A 12,965-nucleotide genomic window follows, 5' to 3' on the forward strand; every position below is an offset into this window, starting at 1 on the left:
GCCTTCTGAGTAGCTAGGACCACAGGGGCATGCACCATTCTGGCTAATTTTTGTATTTTTCATAAAGACGTTGTTTCAGCATGTTGCCCAGGCTGGTCTCGAATTCCTAGGCTCAAGCAATCCTCCCTCCTTGGCCTCCCAGAGTGCTGGGATTACAGGTGTGAGCCACTGCCCCTGGCCTTAAAATAATTTTCTTTTCTGTGGCTTACTTCATTGTAGGAATACAGTATATAAAACATACGACATACAAAATATGTTAATTGATTGTTATCCATAAGACTTCTAGCCAACAGCGGGCTATTAGTATAGTCATCCCTCCTCTCTGTATACATGAGAGATTGATTCCAGGACCTCCTGCAGATACCAAAGTCTGCCCATATTCAAGTTGTGTGCAGTCTATTTTTCAAAACCCACACATAAAAAAAGTCAGTCCTCCATGTAAGCGGGTTTTGCATCCTGAGAATACTGTATTTTTGATCCATGTTTGGTGGAAAAAAAATATGTGTTTAAGTGGGCTCGCGAAGTTCAAACCCATGTTGTTCAAGGTTGAAGTGTAGTTAAGTTTTTGGGGAGTCAAGTTATACCAAATTCTGACTGCATGGGAGATGGGGGGTCAGGTTAGCACCCCAACCCCCATGTTGTTCAAGGGTCAACTGTATTGCCTCTTCCAATATGTTGTAAGAATAAGTATTGTTTCAGAAAAGATTTACTTCAAGGTATATATGCGTGTGTGCTTGTGTTTGTAACGGGTAGCAATGTAAAATGTATTCATTTTTGTAAGTCACAGACAAAAGTATCTAAAAGCACTACTGCTTTAGCAATAGCATTGCTGAATTGTGTATCTTCAACCTTAACAGAGATAATGCCAGATTGCTCTCCAAAATTATTATACCAAATCACACTCTCAAGAGCAGTGTGAGATGTTCCATATCTCTCTATATAGATATTCTATATATTATACCTATGGTCCATATCCTCACCTGAACTTAATAGTGCCAGACTTTTAATGTGCTATCAATACATTTAATGTGCTATCAATACTGGGTGTTGAATAGTATCTTAATGTTTTCAGTTGCATTTTTCTGATTTCCAGTACATCTTTTCATACATTTGACCATCTAAATTTTGCCTATCGTGAATCATCTGTTTATATCCCTTACTTGTATATTATACAATACAACCCTCACAACAGCTCTCTGAAGGAGCCAGCAGTATAGATAAAGAAACTAAGTCTGGGAGAAACATTGCTTAAAGTAACCCAGCTAATGAGTTTTTGAGCTGAAATTTGAGTCCAGATGTAGAGGACCCCTAAGCCTATGCCTTTTGTTTTACACTACATGCCAGGGCCCAAGGTCATGTTAGAAATAAAACAGAGGAAGAGAACAAATAAATTTGAACATGTAACCCTATGTCTTGTGTCTAATTAGGCTTTGTGCAATTAACATAGATTATTTCCTTGCATCCTCACAACAACCTGTGAGGTAAAACGTGTTATCTCCATCCTACAGATGAGAAAACTATGGTGTAGAGAAGTGAAGAAATTTGTCTTGGAAGGGTTAAATTACAGCTAGAAATTTGCCTTGGAAAGGTTAAATTACAGCTAGGGACAGAATTGCAACTCAAACACAGATCTGCCTTATTACCAAGTCCACGCCTGTTCCACGATAATGTCTGTCCATAGATATTCCTGGTGTAAGGTAAAGGCCTCCCACAAATCAAGCCTGACTCATCATCTCCTAGAGCCAGGTCTTGACCTGCTTCCCCAGTTTCTCTCCAGATCCCCATATGTTTCTACTTCAGTACGGCCAGGACTATACCTACTATCTTTCTGCAGAATAATGGTCTGAGGCAGCCTTAAAACTGGGCGAGCCCTGCTGCTTCACATTAACCATCTGGGCTAGGTTAGCTCCCATAGATTACTCTTCCACTTCCTCAGGCTTCTCTAATGAAGCCCAATAAGGATCTCAACACCTTCCAAGGTAAACCAGAAAATTATAAGTCAGAGCCCGTAAACGTGGCTGCACATTAAAATCACTTGTGAACTTAAAAAAATCCTGATGCACTAGTTACAACCCACACCCATTACATCAGAATGGTACCCAGGCATTCATAATAGTTAAAGCTTCCCAGATGATTCCAATCTACAGCCAAGATTGAGAACCACTGTTACGGCATCTTCTTCAAGCTCCAGCAGCCATACTCAGTAGTTTCCACATTTTAGGTTTTCATAGGAACTTCTTGGAGCACTTGTAAAGACCCAGATTTCTGGACGCCACCCCAGAGAATCCTGGTTCAGACCCAGGGGTCTACATTCTTAATAATCACCCCAGATAGTTTCACTGCAGATTATTAGCAGACAATATTTTGAGAAATGCTGCATTAGAGGCATGGAAGTAGGATGGGAACAGGAGGCCTCTGGCCCTTTAAGGATGGATTAAGGGACTACTTTTAAGGCTGTAGGGGCAAGTAGGATCAGGCTGCTTTTTTTCATTCTAGTGGATAAGTTAAGGAAGTGGGTCCTGAAATGGACCTCTCCTTTTAAGTTACCTCAGCCTCTCAATAGGTACTATCTTGTTCTCAGCCCGGGAGAGCGGGAGGGGCATGCTGCCTTGTCCCACCTTCTGTTTCTGTTTCTTTTGATGCAAAGAGGCCAAGTTATGAGGCAACTTTGGCCCAGGAGATCCTCTTAGAGAAAGCAACATAGGGCCTGCCTGCCTTTCTTTTTCTTGCCCCATCCTTGGTTGTGGAACCAGGATGCAGTTATCTGCATGAAAGGAAACGGTCAGAGTGACGTCGCTTGGGCTTGTGTTGGGGCCTGTTGTTGAACACTAAGCCTTTCAAGATGGTCCTCCTCAGTATTCTTAGAATTCTTTTTCTTTGTGAACTGGTGCTTTTCATGGAACACAGGGCCCAAATAGCAGAAGGAGGGCAGTCCTCTATTGCCCTTCTGGCTGAGGCCCCTACTTTGCCCCTGATTGAGGAGCTGCTAGAAGAATCCCCTGGCGAACAGCCAAGGAAGCCCCGGCTCCTAGGGCATTCACTGCGGTACATGCTGGAGTTGTACCGGCGTTCAGCTGACTCGCATGGGCACCCTAGAGAGAACCGCACCATTGGGGCCACCATGGTGAGGCTGGTGAAGCCCTTGACCAATGTGGCAAGGCCTCGCAGAGGTGAGTCGTTATGCCCCCATACTGCCCTGGAAGGGAGAGGAGTGGAGAGGAGTGTAGAGAAAAGGGAATTGGTGGGTTTACTGTCAGGCTTTGTTGCCTTGTGGGCAGGTTGTTTCTTTAGGCTTGGTTTTCAAAGGATGGCAAGCTTGGGAGAAGCCAGCGCCAAGCCTACTTCCCTTTAGGGCATCAACTTAAGAATAGATTGCCTTGGTGCCTACTGAGAAATCTTTCCTAGGCCCCAGGACAACTGAGTGATGTGCCATCACCTATCTTTCACAGAAACTTTTATTGCTTGTGATAGTTCTGAAAACTGTAATTGAGACATATCCAGCTATATTCTTGTGGAGGGCTATTTAAGTGGCGTTTTGCTCTTAGAGTACAGGTTGCTGAGTTGGGGAAACTTATAAGGCCTCAGAAAGGACATAAATAAGCTAATATCTGAGGGTCTGTATACCTGGCTCTGTAAACATCTGCTACTGTATTTAATTCTTAATGAAAGCTACTATCTTAACTATCTTGATGCAATTAGCCTAATTTTAAAACTAAGGCATGGAGAGGTTAAGTAACTTGCAAATGGTACACAGATAGTGGGTCGCAGAGATGGGATTTCAGCCCAAGTCTGTCTGATTCTAAAGTCTGTCGGTAACTTCTTAAGTCTTTAAATGCAGTATTCCAATATCCTTGTACCCCCAACAGTTTTTCTACTTAGGTCATATTGCTACTTTGGGATTCTGGTACTAAGTGTATTTTGGAACTTTTTTTGTCCCCAGCATGCTTGATTTTGCTTTTAACATTTGCATCAGACATTGTTCCAGGACAACAGTGGGCTGTTGAAGTGTAGGACTCTCTAGAGAATGCAGACAGTCATCAACTTCAAGGAATTCTTGGGAACCTAGTGAGATCAATCTGTGGCCTTCACTAGTCGAGATGAAAAGAGACAGGACTTAACCCCCTCCCCAAGCAACACAATAAATATTCTCGTACCTAACCCTTACTGTGAGATTACTGTGTGCCAGGCATTGCACAAAATGTTTTATAAGCATTATCTTAATCCTCACAACTACCAGATTAGATAGGTAGTATTAACATGCCTACTTGATAGGTGAAGAAACTGAGGATCAGAGTCACTTACCCATGTCATACAACCAGTAATTGCTAGAGCCAGGTATCAAACCCAGGCTCTCAGGCCCAAAGCCTATGTGTTAATCATCTTGTTGTTCTGACTCCCCACTGGATTTTAATTGAGTGCCAGGCAGTGTGTTTGGGTTGGGTAGATAGAAGCAAATACTTTCCTGACCTCTAGAAGTTCCCAGTATAGTGGAATGGATAGATAATTACATAATAATGTTACGATATGCCAAGTGCTTTGGAAAGGATAAACAGTAGGGCTCCCAGGACCTATGAGAAGAAATGGCTCATTGCTTGAAGTGAAGAGACTGTTGGAAGGCCTCATGGAGGAGGTAGTACTTGAAATTGACCTTGCAGAAGGAGCAAAGAGGTCATGCATTGAGGCAGATAAGTGCATTCTGATTTAGGAAAGAGAAAATGGTGTGAATAGAGATTCATTGAACAAATATTCATTTGGCACCTACTGAGTTCTAAGCATACAGATGTAATCAAGATAGGTAAAACCCCTACTCTCATGGAACATATGTTCTCATAGGGGAGACAAATAAGCACACATAGTTAAATTGTGAATTGTGGTAAGTGCTATCAAAGGATTAAGTAGGTTGTTAAGATAGAGAATGGCAATGAAACCTTCCCTTTCCATGGAGTTGTCAGGGAATGTATCTTTGAAGAAGTGCCATTTGAGCTCAGGTCTATAAGATAAACTAGGCATGAGAAGAGTAGGGAGAAGCCTGATTTAGGCAGAGGAACAACAGGTGCAAATGCCTAGAGGGTGAAAACAAGTTTGTTCCAATTGAAGAACAGAGGAAAATCAGTATAGCTGGATCCTTATGAGCACTGTGGGAAATGGCAGGATATGAGGCTAATAAGAAGCAGGGACTTGTAGGCTGTGATAAGGGATCTGGATCCTAAGTGCAGCAGAAAGTTGCAAAAAATCAAGCACTTTGGGAGGGCAATATGGGAAGATCACTTGAGCCCAGGAGACTGAGACCAGCCTGGGCAACATAGGGAGACATGTCTCTACAAAAAATAAAGATACATTAGCTTGGTGTAGTGGTGCACACCTGTGGTCCCAGCTACTTAGGAGGCTGAGACCAGAGGATCATTTGAGCCTGGGAGGTTGGGACCAGAGGATCATTTGAGCTTGGGAGGTTGAGATTGCAGTGAGGCATGATTGTGCCACTGCACTCCAGCCTGGGTGACAGTGAGGCCCTGTCTCAAGGAAAAGAAAAAAAACAACCCCACAAATTAAGAAAAAATTAGGCTTGTACAGATGATGTGAGGCTAGAAAGGAGGATGCCTAGAATTAGGCATGTATCCTGGTCTCACTGTGGAATATACTGGTATCTAGGGACTCTGGAAAGGATCCAGAGACAGATGACAGGTTCAATCACACAGGATGTGTGATTCAGCCCTTTCCCTGAAAAGCTTTGACTAGACCCTTCCTGGCTCTGATTCTTAGCAACCCCATCCTGCTTCAGGAAACATGTGATGTCAAGGTCTCAAAGAAAAGGGCAGTTCCTCCCCAGACAGCCTGCTAGAGGTTTGGGTTGAGTTCCTTTATAGCCAGGGTGGAGCAGGTTTAAGGGTGGGCCTCTAAGAAAGATTACTGTAAGATGGGAGTGTGGAATAACTTGAGAAAGCAAATACAAGCCTGGCTTGGATTTGTGTGAATAATGTCTAGTGCCCCAAGCCCAAGGGTATATTAAGCATGAGTTGGAATTTGACCTTTCATTTTATTTATTTATTTTTTTGAGATGGAGTTTCGTTCTTATCATCCAGGCTGGAGTGCAGTGGCGCGAACTCAGCTCACTGCAACCTCTGCCTCCCGGGTGCACGCCATTCTCCTGCCTCAGCCTCCCGAGTAGCTGGAATTACAGGTGCCCGCCACCACGCCCAGCTAATTTTTTGTATTTTTAGTAGAGACAGGGTGTTGCCATGTTGGCCAGGCTGGTCTCAAACTCCTGATCTTAGGTGATCCACCTGCCTCGGCCTCCCAAAGTGCTGGGATTAGAGGCATGAGCCACCGCGCCCAGCCGGAATTTGAACTTTTAAAGATGTTCTGGGGCTGGGTGCAGTGGCTCAAAGGGCTGCTAATCCCAGCACTTTGGGAGGACAAAGGGGGCAGATCACTTGAACCCAGGAGTTCGAGACCAGCCCGGCAACATGGCAAAACCCTGTCTCTACAAAAAACAAAACAGAAAAAGCTGGGCATGTTGGCACACACCTGTAGTCCTTGCTATCCATGGGGGCTGAGGTGATAGGATCTCTTGAACCTGGGAAGTCAAGGCTGTAGTGAGCCATGATTGTGCCACTGTACTCCAGCCTGGGGGACAGAGGGAGACTCTGGAAAAAAAAATTCTGGAACATCAAGATGTAAAAGAACTTCTGTGTTAAAAATGCCACATCTAATGAAGAATTCCAGGCTTGTGGATTCAGTGGAGAAGAAGGACTAGGTGAATAATATACAAATTAACATGGAATTATTTACTGATAAGATGTCTGAAGATGAGAGGTGGCTTTTTCCTGAGGTGCCAGGCTTTTGTAATCTTTGCTCTTGGCCTTCGCCGGGAAGGGATGCAGAAGTTTGGAGCACCATGGATATAACCTTTCAATCCTTTGGCCATTGAGTGTCAGCACTACAGTTTGGATTAAAGCTCTTATTCACGAAGCAGCATCCAGCTTTTAGTAGACTTCTCAGCAAACAAAATATTTATGTGATCAAGACTGTGTTGAAAATAGTATTTAGAGGAATAGTGGTAAAATGAATGAGGTAAATGGAGAACAATTTCCAGCAAGGAATGGTAAAGAGAGAGATTAAGGGCCAAAGGAGGAAAAGATGCTTAAGAAGCAATTCTTGAAGTAGATGGAAGGCAGAAGTGGTAAGACAGCTGTCTGTACTAGAGGATGGTAGACAAAATTATTTTGTAGTGCCTTGGTCCTGAGTTTGAAATTATAGCAGGCCATAGCACCCAATACTGAATTGTTGTCCCAAAGCTGCATCTGTATAGTGATATGACATGAGACTCTTTCTTAATCCATGTATGTTTCAACAATTCTAGATGGACACATTTAATAGTCAACTAATAATAATATTGATCTTCTCCCCTACATACAGTATGCACACAAGATAATTCTATATTTGAGTTTTTTCCCCCGAGCCCAGCACTGTAAGTAATCTAACAGTGAGACAGTTTCTCTTAAGAAAAACAGACTTGGGTTCAAAGCTTAACTCTACCACATACCGGCTGTGTGTCCTTTGTCATAGCTTCTCTGAGCCTCAATTTCCTTATCTGCAAAATGGGGATAATAACTATCTCATAAGACTATTGAGAATTAAAGAGCTAATACATGTAAAGCATCTAGTTTATTAGTAAGCGTTCAATAAATGATAGTATCATTATCTTGAGTTAATTTTAGGGCTGATTATAGCTATCAGTCTATATCAAGCCAGTTTGTGAGGAATATTCACGTTAGAAGGTAAGAAGTTAAACCTCTGCTCTTGTTCCCTCTTACTTCTGCAGGTACCTGGCATATACAGATCCTGGGCTTTCCTCTCAGACCAAACCGAGGACTATACCAACTAGTTAGAGCCACTGTGGTTTACCGCCATCATCTCCAACTAACTCGCCGCAATCTCTCCTGCCATGTGGAGCCCTGGGTGCAGAAAAACCCAACCAACCACTTCTCTTCCTCAGAAGGAGATTCCTCAAAACCTTCCCTGATGTCTAACGCTTGGAAAGAGATGGATATCACACAACTTGTTCAGCAAAGGTTCTGGAATAACAAGGGACACAGGATCCTACGACTCCGTTTTATGTGTCAGCAGCAAAAAGATAGAGGTGGTCTTGAGCTCTGGCATGGCACTTCATCCTTGGACACTGCCTTCTTGTTACTCTATTTCAATGATACTCATAAAAGCATTCAGAAGGCTAAATTTCTTCCCAAGGGCATGGTGGAGTTCATGGAAAGGGAATCTCTTCTTCTCCGGAGAACCCGACAAGCAGATGGTATCTCAGCTGAGGTTGCTGCCTCTTCCTCAAAACATAGTGGGCCTGAAGATAACCAGTGTTCCCTCCACCCTTTCCAAGTCAGCTTCCGCCAGCTGGGTTGGGATCACTGGATCATTGCTCCCCCTTTCTACACCCCAAACTACTGTAAAGGAACTTGTCTTCGAGTACTACGCGATGGTCTCAATTCCCCCAATCATGCCATTATTCAGAACCTTATCAATCAGTTGGTAGACCAGAGTGTCCCCCGGCCCTCCTGTGTCCCGTATAAGTATGTTCCAATTAGCGTCCTTATGATTGAGGCAAATGGGAGTATTTTGTATAAGGAGTATGAGGGTATGATTGCTGAGTCTTGTACATGCAGATGACAGCAACAGTACAGCTAGATCAGGTTTCCCAAGAAACTGGAGGAGAGTTTAAAATATCCGTGTTACAGCTGCAAGTAACCCTGTACCAATCTGTAGGTTATATTTCTTGCCTTAAGTGTTACTTAAGTCTCTTCCCCCACTTGTGAGCTAGTCAGTTTATAGAAACAGTTCTGATACCAGTCCCCTAGCATGAATCAGTACAGTTTGACCACTAATCAGAGCCCTTAATGCTTGGGTAAAACGTCCTCTATTTTACTTTCCTTGGGGCTTTGTCAAAAGTCAGCAGTCAGTAGTGGTAGAACTTCAGAAATTTTCCAACTTTTCCCAGCCTGGGAAAGGTGGGTTTTTCCTAGTGTCCATATTCTGATGCTCTAGAAGATTTGGGGTGGTGAAAATAGCTTGGGATTTTATACTCCTCTTCTTGCCTCCTATGTCCTGGAAACTACTAGTAGCTAATCAGATAAATTGCCTGCTTCTGTGTTAGTATTACCTTCTAAAACTTTTCTCAGACTGGAAATTTTTCAGGTAACAGTCTTTATAGAAATCTTTCGAGGGAATAGAAGGAAGGAAATCTTTTTCTAAACCAGCAGGGCTTTTCCTCTTAGCCTCTGAATCTGGGAAAAGTATCTGGGATTCTTTCCTGTCCTAGGTGAGTACAGTAGCATTTAACGAAGCCCATAAGGAAACTAGAGTATGGAGCTGTCTGAGATAATCTACTTCAAACCTGCATTTATGGTGAAGAAGAGAAAACCTGTCATTGCTGATTAGTATTATGAATGGGGGAGTTATTTTAAGTATTCTATTGAACAATAGAGTTCAGAATATTTTCCTTATGTGACACTTAAACCCCTGTAAATTACCCCACAAAGTTCCCTGGTGGCTCCAAGGCTAGGAGTTGGCCTGATTGGGGGTGCAGGGGATTAGAGGGCTGTGAAGGAAGGACTACGGGATAAGGGTGAAACCTGCCAAGGCCTGGAGCTGACTTTATTCTGGGCTTGCCTGTTTCATGTGTTCAGTTTGGATCTGGACTGAGGTCTCTAAGGGAGAAGGGCTTGTTGTCTTTGGGAGACATGGAACGATGCCTTGAAATAAATGATGCTTGCAGTGTGACTCCTTTCTACTCCTATACTGTATTTAAATGATGGGACTGGGTTTTGTTGCAAATAAATCATTTCATTGTTGAAGAAAATCTTGACTGTTTTTAGAATTGGGAGAGAGTGGAAGGAATTTATTTCCTTTGTTCCCTTTAGCTATGGCTAGGAATTCAACCCTAATCCCCAAGGGGCAGGGCTGGAGCATCCTTTGAAGTTCTTCTCTCTTAAGGAAACACTGCTAGCCATCAGCCCTCGCAGAGGTGTCCCTTTAGGGAAGCCCCTACGGGGCCAGTAAGTCTTTCCCCGCCCAATTGCTCTTGACTAGTCTTATGGCAATTCTCATGGGATGGGACTGATTTAGGGTAGGTATGCGTGTTTGTCAAATCCCTATGTTTCTTACCTATTCATTGTAAACTAACTCGTTTTACCACTCACTTCAAAAGCTGGTTCCAACTAGGCTGAATATCTTGCAAGTGTATAAATACAAGTTTTATTTTTGTGACTGAGGAGCTATTCCTTAACATCCGTTTGCCTGTTACTGTATCCTTAAGAATCAACTCAGGCATTTCTCATCTTCTCAATGTCCCCTTGACATACCAGCCTCAGGTGTGTATTAAGTTTCCTATGTACTCAGACCTCACGAAGCAAGGAGATCATGACTTATTGAAAATCCCTAAGATCCAAGATGCTAAACTTAGGATCTGGTCTTATAACCAAGGTCCATCTTCAGCTAGACTGAATATTTTGCAAGTCTCTAAGTGTCCCTCTGTGCTCATATAGCACTTTGTACCTGCCTTTAATATGCTCTAGTATATATGTCTATTCTTGCAAAAAGATGGAGCCCCCTTTTGAGTTTCAACTGCATCTTACCCTTTTCTATATTATAAGAGCCTGGCACCTAGTAGGTCCTTAATGAATACAAACACACAATTATGACATTTTTTTGTGAGTGATGCATTCTTCCTGACATGGAACATCTCAATTTTCACATATTTTATTTTTCCATGGGAATCAATGTAATATAAAATAGTTTGTATATCAAGATGATTATTATATCCCACTATTTCAAAATCATGATTTAAATTATAATAGAATGTAATAGCTATGTTAGGTAAGGCAGTTCTTGTAATCATTATATATGCTGCAGATTTATCTGGGAGGGGAACTATGGGCTTCCAGTCTAGCCATTTCCCTAGCCTACTTGGGGTAGGCACAAATATCTAACAGGCCTGAAGATGGACCTTGATTATAGGACCAGATCCTGAGTTCAGCATCTTGGTTCTTAGGGATTTTCAGAAAGTCATGATCTCCAAGCCTTGTGAGTGCTGAATACATAGGAAACTTAATCTGTTTATGGAGGGTTCAGGATTAATTGACCCTATTATCCATTAAGCCCTGAGTTATCAGAATACCCAAGGAAAACACCGGCAGGATGGGGTTACTTAGGATGATGTTATGGATTCTTCCTTTGAAATATTGCTTTAGTTCAGTACTTTTTCTCAAATCTAAGGTTAGCGTTCTGTACCTCAAACCTTCCTCTGAGAGGAAGAATACATGCTTGCAAGTGGAGGAGGGTGCGTGGGTGGGAGTGGGGCCTGTCTGCCCATGTAGGTGGGGAGAAATGGTTACTTGATCTGGAAAGGGAAAGTAGGAAGCAAGTCCACCTTGTCCTAACAATCCCAATGAGTAAGCTGGAACTTCATTTAATATATGGGTGCAAAAGGAGCAGGAGCAGGCATTTAAACTTGTGTCTGATTGTGGATCTCTTTTGCATTTACCTTGGTAGTATGTCACAACCAATTCTGGGCAAAGTTGGGAAGCAGGCAGAACTTCAGTTACACAAAATATTTGGCCTAATCTTGTAAAACATTTCATGTCTTCAGTTAATTCTCCCAAGAGCACTATGAAGTAGGAGGTATTAGTCTTATTTTTTTAAAACTGCCTCATTGAGGTGTAATTTACCATAAAAGCTACCATTTAAGGTGTACAATTCAGTGGTTTTTAGTATATTCACAGACTTGTGTAAATATCACCACGATCTAATTTCACCACAAAAGAAACCTCATGCCTTTTAGTGGTCAATCCCATTTCCCCAACCCTTATCAACAGCTCCTGACAACCACTAGTCTACTTTCTTTTTCTCTGGATTATGGACATTTAAATAAATAGAATCAGATGATATTTAGTTTTTGTAACTGGCTGCTTTAGTATGTTTTCAAGATTCACCTGTGTTATAGCATATATCCATACTTTGTTTCTTTTTGTTACTGAATAATATTCTATTGTAGGATATACCAAAGTTTTATCCATCAATCTGATGGAAGTTCAAGTTTCTATGTTTTGACTATTCTGAATAATCTTGCCATGAATGTTCATGAGAAGTTTTTGTGTAGACACGTATTTTCATTCCTCTTTTGTATACACCTAGGAGTAGAAATGGTATATCATATGGTATATTTAACATTTTGAGGAACTGCAAAACTATTTTCCAAAGTGGCTGCACTCTTTTATAATCCAGCAATGTATGAGAGTACCAATTTCTCCACATCCTCATCAACAGTCATTATTGTCTGTGTTTTATATTCTAGCCATATTGGTGGAAGTGAAATGGTGCCTCCTTGTGGTTTTGATTTGCATTTCCCTAAGGATTAATGATGTGGAGCATATTTTCATGTGCTTATTGGCAACTGGCACATCATCTTTGGACAAATGTCTATTCAAACCATTTGCCCAGTTTAAAATTGTGTTGTCTCTTGTTGTGTTGTAAAAGTTCTTCATATGTTTTGGATATTAATCTCTTATCAGAGCTATGATATGCAAATATTTTCTGATTCTGTGGATTATTTAACTTTCTTGATGGTGTTCTTTGAACACAAAAGTTTTTAATTTGGAAGAAGCCCAGTTTATCTATTTTTATCTATTGCTGCTCGTGCTTCTGGTATCATTGGAGAAAAATTGAATAATCCAAGTGTCATGAAAATTTACACCTATGTTTTTTTCTAAGTGTTTTCTAGTTTTAGCTGTTATATTTAGGTTTTAAATCTATTTTAGTTAATTTTTGCATACTGTGTGAGGTAAAAGTCTAACTTCATTCTTTTGCATGTGGTTATACAGTTGTCCTGGCATCATTTATTGAAAAGATTAATCTTTCTCCATTGTCTTGGCACATGTGTAAAAAAATGACCATAAATATAA

The 12,965-nt window shown here is 41.7% G+C and overlaps 1 protein-coding gene across 1 annotated transcript; it reads left to right on the forward strand.

Moving 5' to 3' along the window:
* Positions 1-2,793: 2,793 nt before the first annotated feature.
* BMP15 (bone morphogenetic protein 15) lies at positions 2,794-8,710 on the forward strand. The gene is made up of 2 exons (XM_002831651.4): positions 2,794-3,170; positions 7,823-8,710. Exons 1-2 carry the CDS (start codon positions 2,843-2,845, stop codon positions 8,674-8,676), a joined length of 1,182 nt encoding a protein of 393 aa, XP_002831697.3. The 5' UTR covers positions 2,794-2,842; the 3' UTR covers positions 8,677-8,710.
* Positions 8,711-12,965: the final 4,255 nt, after the last annotated feature.

Source organism: Pongo abelii, chromosome X (genome assembly GCF_028885655.2).
Source record: "Pongo abelii isolate AG06213 chromosome X, NHGRI_mPonAbe1-v2.0_pri, whole genome shotgun sequence".
Lineage (NCBI taxonomy): Eukaryota > Metazoa > Chordata > Mammalia > Primates > Hominidae > Pongo > Pongo abelii.